This window comes from Lepidochelys olivacea (assembly GCF_965140295.1).
Source record: "Lepidochelys olivacea isolate rLepOli2 genome assembly, chromosome: 19".
NCBI classification, from domain to species: domain Eukaryota; kingdom Metazoa; phylum Chordata; order Testudines; family Cheloniidae; genus Lepidochelys; species Lepidochelys olivacea.
The window spans coordinates 8,759,270-8,779,578 of NC_140429.1; the positions used below are offsets into that span (position 1 = coordinate 8,759,270).

Below are 20,309 nucleotides of genomic sequence, written 5' to 3' on the forward strand. Positions count from 1 at the left end.
CTGAGAGGCAGGAGCTAGGTCAATGGAAGAATTCGCCAGTTGACCTAGCCCCTATACACTTGGGGCGGGGAGAGGGTTAGGTTGACCTCATCACACCATTCAGAATGCAACATTTTTCATAGCCCTGAGCCATGTAGCTAGGTCAACCTAATTTTGAAATGTAGACCATGCCTGAAAAACTGGGGTACTAGCAGGCTATTCCACGAGACCTATTAAAAGTAATACAGTACTTTACAAACATAAAAAGAGGGGGAAGGAAGATTTTCTTTAAGTGAATATGGTAAAGCATTCTTCTGTGGCCTAATCTGTACTTGACAAATTGTCCTGGGTTTAACTAAATTGATCTAAAATCAACCTGGTGAGAACCCCTAATGTAGCTGCACCATGAGCGGGACTTTCAGCATTGGCTTCGCCCTCTTTCCTTTGAAGTCAATGGATGCTAGGCAGCAAAGTTAGGTTTGCAAAGTGCCCAAATAAGCCAGACTAATTTAAGCTGGAACTAAACTAGTTGAAGTGCATTTACACAAGGTGCTGCACTGGTTCTAACGAGATCAATTTAATTAAACCAGTGCAATTTTTCTAATGTAGCAGAGACCCGTGTCTCCCTGGTCCTTTCCAGGGGATTTGCAAGAAAGGTGACTTATATTTCATTTTTATTTTGGATCCTTAAAAAGCATCCTATTTGTGCACACAGGTAGTCTCTATTACCACGTCCCTCTGACTGGTATCACCGTACGCCCTGCTACAGGCGTGATATTCGCACTCCCTGACGAAACCTTGTCTTTACACTATACTGTGAACACTTCAGGCTGAGGGCTGTCTCCTTTTATGTGTTTGAACAGCACCTCGCACAACTGGGTCCCCGATCTCAACTAGAGGCTTTGGCCGCTACCGCTGTCTGCCTGAGTCTGCGGGCAGTTTGAAACAATAACTCTGTGAGCTACCCCCAGGATCCTCCCAGGGGTCTTGACTTTGAACCCTAATTTGGCTTGTTTAAAAGTCACCCTTGTTAATTATTTCGCTGCTGGCCATTTTAGGAGAACTGGCAAGCTACTAAACTATTGTTGGATGCCTGTGTTGGGGGAGCAGCTCCTGAGAGTTTCTGGGCTGGGGCATGAGGAATGCAAACTCCCCTGCACCATATTTAAAGTCGCTTCCATTCCCAACCCAAATCAGGGAAGGAAGAAGAAATGCAGCCACGTCCCCCATGTCCCAAAAGCCTCCCTTGTCCCACGGTCCCCAGGACACCAAAATGGACTCCCCTGGGGATTGAAAACCCGAAGCCCCCCTGCAGTGGTGGGCAAAACATCCTCCTTCTTCCTAGTAGCTTCTACGAGGCCGTCGTGCCTTGTCATTGCCAAACTCTGCAGCACCCTGAAAATGTGGGTGAGGTGGGGAGGGCACGTTAAATGAATTGAATAGCAACATAGAAAAATAACAGGGGACCCCGCTGGGATTGTACTGGATGAATGGGGTTGCAGGGGGTTGTGATGCTTAATCCAGGGGTCCCTGCTATGTAACGTGGGCTGCAATTGGACACAGGGCCTTGCCCAGGAGTCATTTCTAACCAGGCTACCTTCTTGGCTTACAAGTCATCACCAAGCGAATCCCACTGTGTTACCTGCCGTAGCCTGGTCTTGGGGAAGAATGGCCTTATGGATTACGCACAGCCCTGGGACTCAGGAGCCCTAGCTCCAGCACTGACTTACTGGGTGACCTTGGGCAAATCGCTACATTGCTCTGTGCCTCAGTTTCCCCAGCTATAAAATAAGGCTATTAATAAGCTTGGAAGGGACCACTCCAATTATCTACCCTGAATTCCCACCCAGCACAAGCCATTAATAGTAATGAGCTCACAGGGCTGCTTACAAGGATTGATGGGTTTACTGGCCTTCTTAAAAGTCAAGTGCTAGGTGACACAGACCCGATTCTCACGGGTGCTGAGCGGCTTCCATTGACATCAGCTGGAGCTGGGGGGAGAGGGGGCTGCTTGGTGCCTGTAAAAATCACGCCCCATCATTCTGTGGAATACCACTGGCATATGGCCGGAGCCCACACCCACCCTAGTCAACGGAAAGATTCTCATTAGCAACAATGGGATGAGAGCCGGATCAGGTTCTTCCGCATTTGGGTTCACTCCAGCAACTGGCCAGCCAACCCAGGGAAACAATTTTGAAACACCCAACAGGAAGGTGACAACGTTTCTTGTTTTCAAAGGAGCCTCCCTCCCTTTCCCCCCGCCCCACCCCCGCAACAACTGATACTAACGAGACCCATGTCAGTTATGCGGCAGTGAGTCATTCATGAAGCCCCTACAGCCCAGGGGCCCGGACGGCAGCTAGAGGAAACATGTTGCAAGTGCGTATATAAATCATGTCACACTTTGCTTTGTCACCGTCTTTGGCGCAAGGAGAAGGGCGCTTGAGGTTTGGTATATGTTTGGGTCAGATTGGCAGTTTGCAGTAAGGACGCATCTTGTCTCAATTCTAAAAAGGTAGGAAAATTCCACACACGAGAAAACCAAATTCTGCCGGTCTAAAGGCACACCGCCCCATCCACTTGTGTTACGCCATTGCTGGAAGAGACAGCAGTGTGAGTTTTTGAAATCCATCGCTCACACACACATCGTTATTTTTAAAAGCCACCATTTTGGAGTGGTTTGCTCTAAAAACAAGATGCCCTGTTCTCAGCTGCCCTCAAGGCATGGGTAGGTGGAGGTGGGCGGACGTTTGTGCCCCAGTCCCCGGGCTGATTCTGCACCGATCTGGTTCCCCAAGATGCCGATGGCCCCCAAGACCTGTTCCTGCAGCCAGGGATTGCACAAGTGCTGAGATGTCCTTTTTCCTGACCATGGTGACACATCCACAGCCAGTGGGCTGGCATAGCATACGGATATCACAGGAAGAATCCCCCATGACAGCGTAATCCTCACATCTGGATCCACTGGCTTTGAGTCTGTTTTGTGTTACTTCAGGCTTGTCCACACATGAACATTAATCCAGAATAAAGTAAAGTATGAATTTAAAGCAGATTAACTATTCCTGATTAACTCCATGTGTGGATCCTGTTGCTCAGGAATAAGAGTGCCTGATTCTGAATTATTTTAACCCAGGGATGAAGGCACTCACATTCCGGACTAAGAGCATCCACACACACAGTTAACCAGGCATAGCTGCCCCAGAATAACTCTCCATGTAGACAAACCCTTAGTACTCTAGAATGCTGGGTTGCATAGTACCTCAGGCCCTGCCCCACTCCTATTGAATCATTGGTAATGTTCCCACTGACTTCAGTAGAGCAGAACCAGGCCCATATTTTGGACAGAGAGAAAGAAAGAATCCTGGGGAAAGCTAGTCAACTATTAGGACAATTACATTTTTTCCTAGTACCACAGCTATTTGCTACCATTCAGACTGCCTTCACTGAACAACGTGACCTCAGAACAGCCTCAGGGAGTCTGACATATGTTCCTTTAACATAGCGTTTAATTTTTGGAGGCTGATCAACTATTCTAGTTAAGAGACAAAACCCGCAAGGTAAGGACCTAAGACAAATAGAAAAGAAAAAAGAAACAAAGATGGGAAATTCAGCAACACGGAGCTGTGTCTGTGCACGCCCCATAATAAGGGAAAAATTTCAAACCGTTCTAATGATAGCTTGGCATTTCACAGTGCATGGGAGAGCCAAGTTTTTAAAACCTCAGATTTCACAGGGCTTGCTCGAGAAATATTGGGCCAGATCTTCTACAGAAGTTCACTAGAATTAACTCAGCTCTGCTGAAGTCAATGGAGCTATGCTGATTTATGTACCAGAGCTGATGATCTTGCCTCGCTTATTTAACACACTGCAGAGCCAGATGCTGACCTTAGTTACTCTGGTGTAAACCGAGAGCAACCCCTTTGTCTCCAGTTGCATTTACACTGGTGCCAAGTGAAAGCAGACTGTGGCCTGACGAGGGATGGTAACAGGAGTAAACTGCAGTTGCATGCAGATATATGAAGGGCCTGATTCTCTTCTCACTAATGCTGGTGTACACCAGGACTGACCCCACTGAAATGAATGGCATTTAACGGTGTGAAACTGACGGAAGTGAGAAGACAATCAGGCGCTCTGAACTTGGGCATGGGTAAACTTTCCTTATGTGCTTCCTCACCGGCCCACCAGAAATGATCAGGTTTTTCTCTTCCTGAGAGGTTTTTCATTTTTAGATTTAACCTCAGGATGATTGTTTTACGGGGAGGGTGTGGGGGGTGGAGGAAGAGGGAGGCTATTTATAAACGCCAGGGGCTGCCTCAGTGAAAGGCTTGTGCAGAGGGTCAGATTCTGCTCTAAATTACCCCAGCGTTAACGCCAGAGTCACTCCATCAACCTCAGCTGGAAAGTAGGGTCTGGACCAGTATGTCCGTTTTCTATGCAATTTACAGACCGGAGCAGAAGCCTCGGCGGTGGCAGGCAGCGTGGAGGCAGGTGGGAGGGTTTTTCCACATGGCCAAAGCTGGAGCTGGCTCTGTCTCGGTTTGAGCAAGGCCTGGAGAATGAGGAAAAGGGTTGGCATGTACATAGGCAGGCCCAGAACACTGATCCTCCAGTGACTAGAGCAAGTGAGAGTCATAGCTCAAAAGTCCCCTATGCAACTCCAAGCAGGCATTGCCCACCCGAGGGGATTGTGTGTAGGCCCACTCAGGTTACAGTCGAATGCTGCTCTTCTAGTCCATATTGCTTCCCATTTTCTTTTGCTGGTGACGGTCACAAAACTTGCCCCACATTGCCCAGAATAGGGCCATAGCCCATAGGTGCCCATTAACAATTTATGTTCCAGAAAGAAGATTCACTCAATCCCTATTGACAATCTGCAGCGACACACATGGGTAGCCAAACTGCATCCCAGAGAAGAAGGATTTCCCAGTGGTCAGGGTGCTTGCCTAGGACTGGGAAGACCTGAGGGTGGGGGGGGGGTGTCAAATGCTGGCTCTGCCACTGATTCTCTGTATGACCTTGGGCAACTCATTTAGTCTCTCTGTGCCCCTGTTTCCCATCTAGTCCATGGGAATAATGGCACTGCCCTACCACACAGCAGTGTTGTGAGGCTAGTTTGAAGATTCTGAGCTGCTACGACAATGGGAACTGTCTAAATACCATAGATAGCTTCCAGCATCTCCCCCTTGGCCCTCCCAACCTGTGTCATCTCTTTACACTTCAGAGTGAATCGTCTTCTTATACGTGTTACCTAAGAACGTGCCAAGACATGAGAAAAATTACAGGCCTGTTAACTCTTCTATTATTCTTGGCAGGGTTGAGTTCTAATGGCCTGGGCAAAAATTACGATCGTTGTGAATCACATGTGTGTCTGTGAGGGGCTTTATAATTATTATTGGTTATAGTTTGTGTTAAGTCAAAAGGACACTCTCAAGATAAAACGTTACAAAACAGATTTAGCTCCTGCTTACACTGGAGCAAATCCAGAGTAGCTCTGTTAACTTTACTGCAGTAACGCCATGTAACTGGGCACAGAATTTGCCCCCCTGTATTTTTTTAAAGTTCCTGATACCTTAGATTATCAAAAAGGAAAGAATGTTACACACCTAATTGGCTTTTCACCATTTCTGTTGTTGCTTGGCCTTTTGCATTTCAGTGAAATTATCCTGGCCAGTTTCACTTTGATTTCGAGTCAGTATCACTACCTGATTCTCAGGCACTTGCCCAAAACCGTTATGTAGGTTTTCAACAGGGGAACATGTCAGTTTTTAAAATACATATATATGCATAAAGTGAATCTTTTTAAATCATGAAAGAGCACGATATCTATGAGGTCTCTAAAATTTCCCTCCTCTAAACAAAACTTAAACAATGGTTGTAAAACGAGTTGGCAGCATCCCTTTAATAGGCGATACTAATCTTAATTAAATTTCCCAGGAGAGCTCGTCAAAAAAAATGATAATTTCAATTAAAAGAATCTAAATAAAATTTTCACTGAATTTTAGTTGTAGTTATTTACCTGCTTTGGAGCTGGGGTATAATTTTCAAAGGTGCTTAAGTGACTTAGCCGCCTAAGTCTCATTGACTGTCAACGACGTAGGTTCCTAAAGCCCTGATCCTGAAAGATATGTAGGCTCCTAACTCCCATTGGTTTCTAAGGGAGTTTGGCACCTAACTAATTTTTAGAGTCTGGGCCTAAAAACTTAAGTCACTTTTGAAAACGGGATTTAGGGACTTTTTAAAAATTTATCCCACTAAATGAAAATGTGAAATTTCAATTTTTTCATCAAAAATTTGAATTTTGAAAAAAAAAAGTAACAAAATTATAGCTGAAAATTTAATTTTGTTTCTCATTCAACCCTTTTATTACTTTATATGTAATTTCCACTGGGAGAAAATGATGTGATTATAAATCACAGAAGTAAGAGGTGGGATAAAAAAACCGAGAACATTAAGCAAGCAAGTCTCAGGGGACGGGTCGCTGCAATGCAGGACAGTCTATTTGCAAATGCTTAGCCCAATCTAGCAATGAAATCCGAACCCTGTGCATGCTTGGAAGAACACACTGACATCTCCAGGTTAATTATCTATAGGCATAAGTAGCGATTTGTGCATTTTCACTTGCAAACACCTTGGATGCCCTCTCTCATTTAATGTGACCTTCCATCATGAGAGAATTCAAAGGGGAGCTAGAGGGAGTGCAGACCCCACCCCATCTGAAGGCGCCGCCTCTGACTTGGCTGGTGCAGTGAGAGGGAGATCTCCTCCTGTTTCAACCTCTTTTGACCCCTGCTGTCTCCTTTCTGAACTCTCAATCCTGCCATTTCCCCAACAGCAGTTTAACCCCTCCCACATGGGGACCTTAGGCCCCTCCCACATGGGGGGCAGGGTTAATACATCATCTGGCACACTCAAGGTTGGGGAGAGCGAGAGAAATTCCACCTCTCATGAACTGCACAAGGAAGATTCCTGGCAGAATCTGGGACACATTATCCAAGTCAGCCTAAGGGACTCAAGTGTCAAGGCAGGTGAGTGCTAATGAACCCAACCCGGTTACCTTGTATTGGAGTCTGAGTCTGTGACCCAAAGTGGCCTGGGGCGGTCAGGGATCCTCGGGGGTTGGGAGTTGTTGGGGTAACTCTCATAGTCTGGCGCAGACGTTCCAGTTCGCTATAGCGGTCTGTGTAGGGCTTGGCTTGGTCTTCTAGCTTTTGTCTGTGCCCTGAAACATTGTGAGAAAATCCGAGATGTAATCAATTACCCTTTGGCTAGAGAGCCCTTGTCAATAAAAAGTGAGACTAGTACAACAGGTTACAGTTTGGTCGTATTACTTGTATTGCGGTAGCATGTAGAGGACCCCAACTGAGATCAGGTCCTGTCGTGCTAGGCACTGTACGGACACATAGTAAGAGACAGTCCCTGTCCCAAAGAGTTTACAATCTAAACAGCAAGAGTGAGAGGGGAAACTGAGGCATGGGCGGAGAGGAAGTGACTTGCCCAAGGTCACCCAGCAGTCAGTGGCGGAGCTAATGGGGACTGGGGAAGGGGTGACTGCCCCCTTTAGTGGTATGTGTGGTGCCTTTTCCAGCATATTATACACAGAGGCCGCTCTAGGCATAGGCAAGTTAGGCAGTTGCCTAGGGCAGCAGATCCAAGGCAAGTTGGAGCATGAGCTATCCCGTACTAGCCTGTCACGGTGCAGAATAACTACCTGTGGGCACTGAGACGCTCTTTCACAGTTCCTTAGTGTGCTTTGATCTAGTCCTTTTTGAAACAGGACCAGATCAAGGCATGTTAACAAACTGCTAACAGGTGTCAGCAGAATGCAGACAGTTTGCATCCTGCATGCATTAACACACGCGCAGAGGCCTCGGCATGGACCATACTGCAGGAGAGGAGAGGAGAGGAGAGGAGAGGAGAGGAGAGGAGAGGAGAGGAGAGGAGAGCCGGGCCGGGCCGGGCCGGGCCGGGCCGGGCCCCAGGTGGCCCCTCCCTCTCAACATCTAGAGAAAGACTATGTCCTCTTATAAAGGCCAGCTGGGCCCTGATTGGGGAGTGGCCTCAGCTGTGGCTGTTTCCCCAATCAGCCGAGGCCTGCTGCTTTCCCTAGCAGCAGCCCTCTTGCAGCCTCAGCCCTCTCCCAGGGCTGATTTCAAGTCCTTCAGGGCAGAAGCAGGTGACCACCCCGCTACAGCCCCCAAGCTCTACCTTCACCCCCTCTGCTCCTAACCCTCCAGGATCCTGCTACCCATTTCCCCTCGTGTCTTAACCAGCCCCCACCCCCACCTTCCTGGTTGCAAAACCCAGCTCCCCGACTGCCAGGTTGAGAACAGGAAGCCAGGTCTCCTGAGTCCTGATGCCCTCCATGTTGCCCTAGTCACCAGGCCCTACAACGGCTCTTAATTCATTTGGGAAAAGAAATGGAAACAGATGCAAATGACTGTAAATGCCATTTCTTGGCACAGCCACTACACGCCTGGGAAATAAGTAAAGGACAGGCTGAATTAAAAATATCTTCATTGTCCTTGCTCATTGCACAAACGACAGAGTATTTCACTGCAGTCCCCAGGAGTCAAACTGTTCACAGAGAACTAGGAAGGAAAGATGTGATGGCTAAGCCACAGCAGTGGGAGTCTGGAGAACTGGCTTTGACACAGTCACTGTGTGCACGATCTTGGACATCCACTGTGCTGCTCTCGGCCTCAGTTTTCTCATCTGTAAAATGGGGAGAATGTTCAGCTGCTTCACTGAGGTACTGCACCAAGCAAGGAATGCTTGTAAAGTACTTTGAGATCCTCAGACAGAGGCTGCTAGGGCAGGGGGATAATCATTCAATTGATGCCAGTCAGCCTGAAGCAAAGGGAGCATGGAATGCACTTGCCACACCATTTTCACATTTGACTGTCTCAGTCAACATGAAACGTCCTCTCTCTCTCTGGGCCAGATTCCAATCTCAGTTACACCAGCGCACACCTGGAGTGACTCCAGGGAAACCAGCAGAGTTGTTTCAGATTTACATCTGCACACTCCACACGCTCTCGGGCTGAAGTATACAAGTCCGCCTGATGAACCAACACTTCGCACATCTGCAGCACATCCAAGGACCTCAAAGCGAAGATGGGTAACACGTTATCCCAGTTTCAAAGGAGGGGCAACAAAGGGGAAGGCAACACGAGGAGTTAGTAGGGGAGGATTTTTGACTCACTGCAGATCACAGCTGCACGTTATCTGATGCAACCAAATAACATAATGTACAGGGACCGAAATGCAACTTCAGCTGGCTTTTAAAAAGGGACACACTCAGCTCTTAAAGGCCCCACATTAACTGCTCCATATTTGCTCCTCCCTCCCCCCACACATACGGTTATAGTATCTCAAGTTACAATTTACAGCCAAGTAGAATGAAAGTAGTTCCCACACTTCCGCTTTACAGATCTTCTGACCACTGTCTCACTATCTTGCATTGGTTCGTCTCATCTCACTCACGTCTGCATTCTGCAGTCGCCCTGTGCCTGGATCTCCACAAGCATGTAGGTGAGGGAAGGATCCTGTTGGGGTCTGAGTGTGAGATCGGAGCCTCACTTTGTAAAGCTCATTGTAAATGTATAGTCCTACATCTCTTATTGCTCATCATAGTTATTGAACTCAAACCTCGTATTCCAAGGGACACTGTCGACTAGTTTAAAGCTCCAAATTCAGCCAATGAATAAATTTGCTGATACTTCCTCTGAAATCAGTGGGAACGGCACCAATCTATTGAAAGGCAGAAGGACCCTCCTTAGATTTGTCATAAAAGGGGCATGTGGGTGTTTTATCCATATCAGGGATAGGAACAAAATAACAACAAGAGGAATAAAAATATTTCCATTTTTTAAATCCATGTCTCTTTCCCACTTCTCTTTCTCTGCCCCCTCATTCTCCTGATGTGTTGCAGACCCAAACACAGCACCACCAGGCTAGTAATGGGAACCAGAAAGCAAAAATGGTTAAAAATGGATTCCAAGCTATGTGGAAGTGAGAAAAGCTCTATTCTAATCTGCACAGGTCCTTATACTATGCTCACCACCAAAATACTGTGGGCATCAGCTTCCAGTTGTGCATTAAGCAACAAGACTGACATCTGTCACGTTTGGTCTCTCGCTTGTCAGGGGGAGTGGCGCACGCAGTGAAGTCTCCTGTTTTGGTATTTTAGAAGTGGCTAGTGATTCTGGGTTCCTCACTTAAACATCTTAAAAAGGACTGATTTCCAGACAGTGCTGAGCACCTGCTCTCTGCAAACCTGGCCTCTTTAAGGTGTCTTGAGCTGAGCCCCCCCGGATGGAGGTGCCTAAAATCAGTAGTCACTTTTGAAAAATTGAAGCCAAGGGGCCATCTACCCTATGAAACTGACAATGGTAAAGCACGGTGACTTAGCAGAATGGAAGCCAACTCTGTTATACTGTTGTTTGGCCTGTTGACCCTGTAGCTAGGGTTTCAAAGGTGGCTTAGCGCCATTCCTATAGGCAGGGCCCAACTGTGCAAAACAAATTGAAGAAAGAAGCACATGAGTTAAAAAAAAACCCAGCCTCCACAAATAACAAGCAGATTTTTGCACACCCTGTGCTGCTGAGACTTCCTGTCGCTTTTCTCTAGAGCTGGGAACGTCAGACTATGTCATGCAAGAGCGGAGTCACTATTAATGTGCTTCTTTCATGAGAACGTCCCCAGCTTTTGATTTCTGCAGCGGCTCATTGTATTAAAGCCCTTCACCATCAAACCACACTCAACACACAGAGGAAACCCACACGGACAAATTAACATGACTGCTGCACCCTAAAGAAAAGGAAGATAGTTTCCAAGCTCTGCAAACTCTGGGCTTTGTCTGAAGCCCATTGAAGTCAGTGAGAGTCTTTCCATTGACTTCTAAGAGTCTTGGCTCAAGTCCCAAGAACCCAATCCCAAGAGGTGTTGAGTCTTTTGCATACGGAACCCATCACTGCACTGCTGGGGTGTATTTTTGCCACCAGATAGCCCGCAAGGTTATAGCATTTTGCTCTCAGATGTCACCCAGCGGTCTCTCCTCCAGCTTAGCAGTCACATTCTGAAACAAATACAAGTAAATGGTGACTCATGTCTTTACGGAAATGTTAAGTCCTGATGTAACAAAACACAGACAGCTACTGACTTGATCTGCCTCTTGTCAACAAGGAAGAAGTTTTTAAAGACAGATGCAGTTTCCCAGTCAGGTAACTTTGACATGCAGCATGATATTAACCATGACAGGTCACCTTATATCACTGATGTACTAAGATCGGTATCACTACATCAAACAAAAACAACTCCATTGAATATTTTCCATATGAAAGAATCGATGTGAATCTGACACTCTGATCAATAATAAAAAGCACGTTGGAAGTTCTGGGTGTTTCCTTGGAATGGCGACAGTGAAATACTGTACATAAGCCAATGAAACTGTAGCCCTTAAAGCTATGCTTTAAAGACATGCTTTCTGCATTAAAACATTTCAAAGGCAAAATAGGCCCTTCTCTTTCTGTTAGAACTTTGGAAACTGACAAGGCTTCAGAAACTCCCTGATTGGAACTTTTCATGTGCCTGTGTGGGGTCTCCCCATGGTTCTACACAAGCATCTCATTTCCCTAGATTGCTAAGGAGCCAAATCACCATCGTTTTGAACGTGTCTGCGCGACTGCAGAGCCTAGCTAGCACTTGACTCTGTGTTAGACCAAAGGTAGAAATAGATCCCCAGGTCCAAAATCTCCATCCGGGTTTTGAACGCTTCCAGAGTTCAGCTCTGCAGTGTTTGGTCTGGCCCATTAGGAAGATAGGAGCCATTTGCAAAATACAGCTATGCATCCCCAAGCTTGAATGCTCAGCTCAGGGGTTTTGGCCCACACCCCAGTCGAACAGTAGGTGCAGCTATCATTGTGAAGGGCAGGGAACTTTTCTTTTCTCTCAGTGACTTTGGAATTCAGATGTCACAGTCATTTAGTGCGACCTCCCCATCAACATTGGCCCTTGCACAGCGATGGTGGTCAGGGGGAGATAGTTTTTCTAAGCAAAGACTTGTCACCACTGAAGTTGGTCAGTGTAAACTCTTAAAGGTGTTTGGCTTTTTCAGGAAAGGGAGGGGCACGCGTGACTTTTGCATTTCATTTGCCTGGTTTCCGCTAAGAAGAAGGGGGTGGTAAGAAAAAAAATCCTGCTAACTTGCAATGCCCCCTTAACTAGCTTGTCCTCAGCTGAAGTGGCTTTAACTGGAGCATCATCAGTGGAAAAGTTCTTAATTCACTCATCCTTAAATGGAGACTGCGCTGAAGGAAACCCCATCAGAGGTGTTCTCATCTGAGATGCCCTTAAACAAAGGCATTGTTAAAATACCAACAGCAAATTCTAATGGTTAGACATGAAAATGGCAAAGTAAGGACCAGATTCTGCCTCTCTTACCCACCCTGGTTAGTTCCTTGTTCTATGAGACATTCTGTTGATTTCAATGGCGTTATTACACGTGGTAAGTGGTCACCGATGGATGAAATTCATTCCTGTGCAGACAGCCACTGCAAGGCTTATGTCCCACTTAACACCTTGATATAGCCCCTTCAGTGGGTCACAGATGTTGCGCTGGGCCTCTGCAGGGTGTGAACTTCACCTCGAGCTGAGCACCAGCTATACAATCAGGTTCCCAGTGTGTCCTGCGTAGACACAAGCTGGATTTGAAATGACTAGCCTCCTCCATAGGGCCTGAGTTATGTGATCTCCACAGTCTCAATCAGGACAGATGGCGAAAGAGAGTTTATTTGCGCGCTCCCATCCATTAAAAATGGCACTGCTGATTTTTACCTGCGGGCTGAGACGAAGCGTGGGAGATGCCACGTTACAAGGACTCGCGCTGAGAAAAGTATGAGCAACCGAAAGAGTTGCGGGAGGGAAAGAACGGAAATTGGAACTCAGCCTTGACCATAGCATCTGCTGTTGGAAGGAGCACACATCCGCCGTTCACACATCTGCAGCTAGGGCTCTGCCTGTCAGCCTACCTGTGCAGGATGGCGAATGGCAAGCTGTTTGGACTGGCTTTATAAAGTGAAGCCCAGACATTAAAGGGAGGGGGAAGGGAAGGACCCGTCTTTTCGCCGGCCTAACAAAGTCCACCACAGATAACTGATTATGCACATGTTTGAAGTTGGCTTGCTTACGCCATTCGGAAAGCGAATCAGTCACGCCGAGTCTTTGCTTTGGCTTCCTCCTGGCTTCTCAAGACACTGCCGCTACTGTCCTTTCCCAGCCTTGAAAGAAAGAGCAAAGTGTCGCAACACCCTTCAGCCCGCCTGATCTGTCGGAAGATTTACACTGACTTTAACAACCAAAGGAAAATAATATTGAAGGGCGGGAGGGAGAGGTTGATGATAATTTATAAAGATTTTTTAGCCTGTGGTGGTCTGTGATGAATGGCTGCCTATAAAGGGATGAAAATAAATATCCCTTTTTGAAGGAAATAGATTGGCTCCAGTCCAGCTGGCAGGGAGCAGAGAGAGATATGTTGCATTTACAGTAGGTCTTTACTGTCTGAACTCAGAACAGTGGGAGAGATGTTCATTATACACGGCCTGGTGCTGATTAGCTGAATTTAAAACCAGCCGACTGGTCCGTCGCCGCCTTACTCTCCTTTCGTGGTTGGGAAGCCCTTTAACTCTTTCTCTGCTCCTTCCAGCCTTCCCCGCCCCCACCGGGCTGACTGATGTGGCTGTTTATGGAGCAGACTCTTCTGGCTGGTTTTGTGCTGGCGGTGTTTTAGTCTATCTCCTCAGATCCAAAAACCTATTTAATACCCTGAAAAAACAGGTCCCTGCTGCAGGTGCCTGTGTGTCCACCTAGGCTGCTATTTTCAAAAGGGCCTAAGTGACATTCCATGTTCAGAAGGGATTTAGACACTTAAGAGTCTCAGTCCCATCGACTGATGACGCAAGTCAGAATAAAAGCACTTTGCTGGGGGAACTATGTGGGTGGTGTGACGAATGGGAACCTCCACCTTCAGTCTGGGCAGAGCACAGAACACCTGCCCAGTAGCTCCAGCAGCCCAGAGGCTGCCTTCGAGGTGCACTCCCACATAGGAGGCTGGGATCAGGCGGATCTGTGCAGTTCACAGACCCGCTGGCCATACCCCTGCTGTGCCATCGGAACCTGCAGGCGGCGTCTACAGCATCTCTGCTTCCTAACCCACGCAATTCCTTGATCCTGGTCTTTATGGGACGAAGAAGAGAGGCAGGTGGGGAGCCCCAGGGATTTGACACCTTATCTGCACCCCTCTCTGCGTGGTATTGATTCATGGGAAAGAGGAACACAAAATAACACAAAATCATTTTGAAGCACCTTCCTCTACCGAATACAATTTCTCTCCAGTTGGTTTCAAAGGGGGCCTCTGGTATCCTGCAGTGGAAAAGCAGGGCCCTGGGAACAACTTAATCGCACTCTGAGTCAAATTCTCTTCCTTTCTCTGCCACATCATTTGAAGTTATTGGTCAAACTGCTACACTCTTGGAAGCACAAGGGACGTGGTGCAGCCCTGAGATCTGTGATGCTCTTGTGGTTTTGTTTGATAGCACAGGCACTTGAGCTGCTGTATTCCCCGAAATGAAACCTTTCTTTTAGCAGCGACCTTTTTTCTTCTGCATTTTCACATTATCCTCTCAGATTTGCTAATCCTGCCAAACGTAAGCCGGGATAACCTTATTAGTAATTTAGGAGACACGTTCCCAAATAGGCCTGAATAATTCCCTTCAATTCTACACCAGCCTTCATTTTGGGGGCATCCCAGTGCGTTCATTACATTCTCACAACACCCTCTGAGACGTAGGTAAGTAAATACCCTGATGGGTAAACCAAGGCACAGAGACGTTGGGTCAAATTCAGACCTGGTCTTATTGAACCATCGACCCCTCTCCTCGCTCATCAGTGACACCAGTCTTGCTTGTAGGCTTCTCCCTCAAGTACCTCTGCGTTCTCCCCCTGGCATGGGAAATCTTCTCATCAAAGGCTATGTCTACGCTATGGACCTTACAGTGGCACAGTGCTCTCCTGCTGGCATAATTGGGGGAGGGATAATTGGGGGAGGGATAGCTCAGTGGTTTGAGCATTGGCCTGCTAAACCCAGGGTTGTGAGTTCAATCCTTGAGGGATCTAGGGGATCTATTTAGGGATCTAGGGCAAAAATTAGGGATTGGTCCTGCTTTGAGTAGGGGGTTGGACTAGATGAGCTCCTGAGGTCCCTTCCAACCCTGATAGTCTATGAATTAAACCATCCCTAACGAGCAGCAGTAGCTATGTCAGCAGGAGAGCATCTCCCGCTGACCCAGCGCTGTTCACACTGGTGCTTTTGTGGGTGAAACTTTTGTTGATCGGGGTGGGTTTTTTTCACACCCCCTGACCGACAAAAATTTTACCGACAAAAGCGTGAGTGCAGACTTAGCCTAAATGTGTCAAGTCACCACCTTGTGTTCCTTTAAATCCCTCCTTAACAGAATATTAGGACAGGTTGTCTGATGGAGTAGGTCAGCTATGCCAAATCACGCCAGCTGAGGATCTTGGCTGTGGGTTTCCAAAAGGCTTTCAAGCGGGAAGTGTTGCAATCAGATGGATTCCATAGAAAGATGGTTTTGTACTGCACAACTGACATTGTTTCTTCTCTCTCGTTCTGTTGTAGTGTGTTGCTTAGGATGGTAATTTTAAGTGAAATCATTTTAGTTATATGCTAGTGATTCTAAAAGGGAAGCTGGGATTTACTACATGGACTGCACGCAGCAAATGAAATACCTAGAGGGGTGAAATCACTGGAGCCCGTAACATGGTCTTTCAATATTTCTGTTAAAACTGAGATTACACCCAGGACCAGTACAATACACGTTCAGAAGAGGCCCAGTAGCACTGAGCATAGAAATAATAAACCTTTGTACCTGTAGAGCTCCTGTCACACAAAGATCTCAAAGCACACTACAAAAAACTAACTTAACTGTGGTAAGCAAATATGATTATGCCCATTTAGCAGGTGGAGAAGCTGAGGCCCATGGTCACATAACCAGTCAGTGGGAGAGCTGGGAACAGAACCCAAGAGTCCTAACACTTAATCAAGGGCCCTAAACACTAGACTGCACTTCTCTCAATGCAACGCACCTCCAAAAAAGGCAAATGGGATCTCGGATGTATGAGCGAGGAACTGGTAAGACCTCATCTGGAATACTGGGTACCGTTCTGGTCACCCATGTTCAAGAAAGAGGCATTCCAAGTGGAACAGGTCCAGAGACAAGCTCCTAGGATGACTGCGGACTGGAGGGCCTGTCTTATGAAAAGAGATTAAAAGAGCTTGGCCCGTTTAGCCAGAACAAAGGCTGAGAGGGGAATCTAATCGCTTTCTATAAATACATCGGGGGTAAGCACCAGGCTGGGTGAAATGTTATGTTAAAAGATAATGATGGCACACGCACAGATGGGTGTAAACGGGGCATGAACACCTTTAGGCTGGAAATTAGAAGAAGGTTTCTCACCATCAGAGGAATGAGGCGCAAGAACAGACTCCCAATAGGAGCTTTGGGGGCAAATACCGTCATTAGTTTTAAGAGAGAGCTGGATAAATTTCTGAGAGGGGCTGTACAGCAGTCTTGCTTATGGTGAAGAGCAGCTCTGACAGTCTCTTCCGGTGTATGTCTGACATTCCTAAAATCTCATGCTTCAGGGCTACACAGAGGTGGAAGTAAGCTGGTCCGGTCCGGCGTACCGGCAAGAGCCAGTACGCCGTGCCGGACCGGACCGGCTTCCCCAGACTGGCAATTTAAAGGGCTCAGGGCTCCCTGCAGCAGCGGGAGCCCCGGGCCCTTTAAATCACCGCCGGAGCCCTGCTGCTGCTACCCCGGGGCTCCGGCAGCCAGGCTCAGGCAGTGATTTAAAGGGCCGGGGCTCCTGCCGCTGCAGGGAGCCCCAGCCCTTTAAATCACCGCCGGAGCCCTGCCGATTTAAAGGGCCTGGAGCTCCGCTGCCCAGAGCCCCAGGCCCTTTAAATTGCCCTGACCCCTGGGGCTCCCAGCCGCCTACTCAGGACTCCGGTGTACCGGTAAATCCTTTAAGTTACTTTCACCCCTGGGGCTACAGCTGGTCACCTGCAGGGGTCAGGAAGGAGTATTTTCTCCACCAGTTTATCCTGGCCACAGCTGAAGCTGGGATCTGGAACCCACTGAACAAGTGCTCTGAGGTCGCGCCCAGCTTTCTCTCTCTCATGTGCTTAGCTTGTGGCACATAATAATTTAGTCTCCTGTGGCTGTAATTTTGGTTGCTGGGTGTAGTGTGCAGGTGCTGGGTAGTGTTGGTGGCCTGTGACATACAGGAGATCAGTCTGAATGATCAAGGGGTCCCTTCTGGCCTTACCCTCTACTTCTCTTCGCATTTCGTTACTTAGGGCTCATTTCTTGAGGTTATTGCCCTCAACTTTCCTTAAAACTGGAGGGAACTCAGCACCTTGCAGAGTCAGGCCCACAACGGGTTAAATGAATATATATGCATGGAGCCTGGACTCAGAAACATAAGAAATTAAAGGCCCATAGCAGCTAACAGAACTTCTCAAGTTACATGTATCAACAACAGTCCAAAATTACCTCTGTAGGAATACAATGCATTGTCCAGGTCAGCCACGCACGACGGTTGAGTCCCACCCGTTGGGATCGAAACACAGAAGCAATGGGACTACAAATGCAGGAATGGTCCTTTCCAGCAAGTACTGATTTGCAAGAACTTTTGTGCTAACCTGGAAGCTCCCGAAACCTAAGCTAGAGTCTCCTCTGACTTCGGTTACTCCTGATTTACACCATTGTTTTCAAGAGGAGAACCAGGCCACTACCTTTATTCCGTAACTGAGGTCCACAACAACGCAAATTGCAGATCCTCAGCAGGTGTAAATCAGCATATCTCTGTTGAAGAAAGAGCCCATTTAGGTTGATATGCCCAAGATGGTAACAGCGGCTACTCAGTAAGACCCCCTATTCAACAAAACACTTCAGCATGACTCATTTAAGCAAATGGAGTAAATAGGACTATACACATGCTTAAATTTAAGCACATGCTTAAGTACTCTGCTGGATCAGGGCCTAAAGCAGTGCAGATTTAGTGGCTAGGGCGTGTCATGATAGCAGATTTGGCCTTTGTGGGTTTCTTTATTTAAGTTTCCTACGCAGCCCATCAACCGCACAGCATCTGATGCAAATACCATGAGGAGAAGGCAGCAAAGCTCAGTCCAAGCATTCTCTTTGCCCGTCATTTGTCTTCATTAAAAGAGCAAACAGGACAGGGACGTGAGGAAGGAACTTCCAGGCCTCCATCCAGAAGAAGCACGACTGCTTAGTAAAGACATTTTGAGGCAGCCGATTTGGCTGTCAAATGCAGTCACTTTTCAAGAAAGACCTTCCCCCTTTCTTTATGCATTCTAACCCTGTCCATGAACTTCATGCCTTCTGACTAGAGTTAGTTGGAAACCTGATAAGAGAAGTTCCCATGAAAAACATCCATTGCAAAAAATCCACCATTTTTCTTGAACATTTTTCATGGAAATTTTGGCACTTTTATAAGAAAGGGGTGTTATTATTAGGGCTGTCAATTAATAGCTGTTAACTCAAGCAATTAACTCAAAATAAATTAATTTGATTAAAAAATAAATTGCGATTGAATCGCAGTTTTAATCTCACTGTTAAACAATAATAGAATATCAATTGGAATTTATTATAAATATTTGTGGATGTTTTTCTACATTTTCAAATATATTGATTTCAGTTGCAACACAGAATACAAAGTGTACAGTGCTTACTTGATATTACTATTTTTGATTACAAATATTTGCATTGTAAAAAAGATTAAACAAAAGAAATAGTATTTTTCAATTCACCTCATACAAGTACCCTAGTGCAATCACGTTAGTGAAAGTGCAACTTACAAATGTAGATTTTTTTGTTACTTAACTGCTCTGAAAAACAAAACATTGTAAAACTTTAGAGCTTACAAGTCCACTCAGTCCTACTCCTTGTTCAACCAATTGCTAAGACATACAACTTTGTTTACATTTATGGGAGATAATGTTGCCCACTTTTTATTTACAATGTCACCTGAAAGTGAGAACAGGTGTTCGCATGGCACTTTTGTAGCTGGTGTTGCAAGGTATTTACATGTCAGATATGCTAAACATTCATATGCCCCTTCATTCTTCGGCCACCATTCCAGAGGACATGCTTCTATGCTGATGACACTTGTTAAAAAAATGTGTTTAATTAAATTTGTGACTGAACTGCTTGGGGGAGAATTGCAGGTCTCCTCCTCTGTGGTTTTACACGCATTCTGTCATATATTTCATGTTATAGTAGTCTTGGATGATGACCCAGCACATGTTGTTCAATTTTAGAACACTTTCACTGCAGATCTGACAGAACTCAAAGAAGGTACCAATGTGAGATTTCTAAAGATAGCTACAGCACTCGACCCAAGGTTTAAGAATCTGAAGTGCCTTCCAAAATCTGAGAGGGACGAGGGGTGGAACATGATGTAAGAAGTTTTAAAAGAGCAACACTCCAAGGCAGAAACTGCAGAACCTGAACCACCAAAAAAGAAAATCAACCTTGTGCTGGTGGCATCTGACTCAGACGATGCAAATGAATGTGCATCAGTCCGCATTGCTTTGGATTGTTATCAAGCAGAACCCGTCATCTACATGGAAGAATGGACTACAGTACTTGTAGGAGGTGAACTGAAAAATACGATTTATTTTATCTTTTTTACAGGGCAAATATTTGAAATAAAAAATAATAATATAAAGTGAGCACGGTACACTTTGTATTCTGTCTTGTAACGGAAACCAATCTATTTGAAAATGTAGAAAATATTCAAATCCCAAAACATTTAAATAAACGGTATTCTATTATTATTTAACAGTGCAATTAAAACTGTGACGAATTGCGATTTTTAAAAAATCTCACTATTCATTTTTTTAATCATTTGACAGCTCCAGTTATTATGTTTGTTAAGGTGGAGCGGAGGAGTCTAGAGACTCAGACAGAAAAGCCTGAAGTCCCTGTTCATTTACCAGTGATTGGGAACTACTGTTACAAAAAGCACCCGACTTTTCCCCCAGTTGGCGAGAATGTGCTCTGTAATGCATTACATTCATAAAGAATGCTCCCTGGTACACAGAAAGACTGTAAAGGCTGTTTACTCTGGACAGATTTTAGTTATTAAATAAAGCAAAATACGACTTAAAAAATTAATGAAAAGAAAACCATTACCAGTGGCCTGTGAATTCAGCACTGCCTAAGCTA

The 20,309-nt window shown here is 46.2% G+C and overlaps 1 protein-coding gene across 1 annotated transcript in view; it reads right to left on the bottom strand.

Moving 5' to 3' along the window:
• The window catches only part of RUNX3 (RUNX family transcription factor 3), a 117,928-nt gene that overhangs the window by 16,800 nt on the left and 80,819 nt on the right, over positions 1-20,309 (bottom strand). Inside the window, exon 6 of the mRNA XM_084652584.1 lies at positions 7,034-7,198. Within this exon, the coding sequence (XP_084508710.1) occupies positions 7,034-7,198 (165 nt within the window). The remainder of the gene's footprint in view (positions 1-7,033; positions 7,199-20,309) is intronic.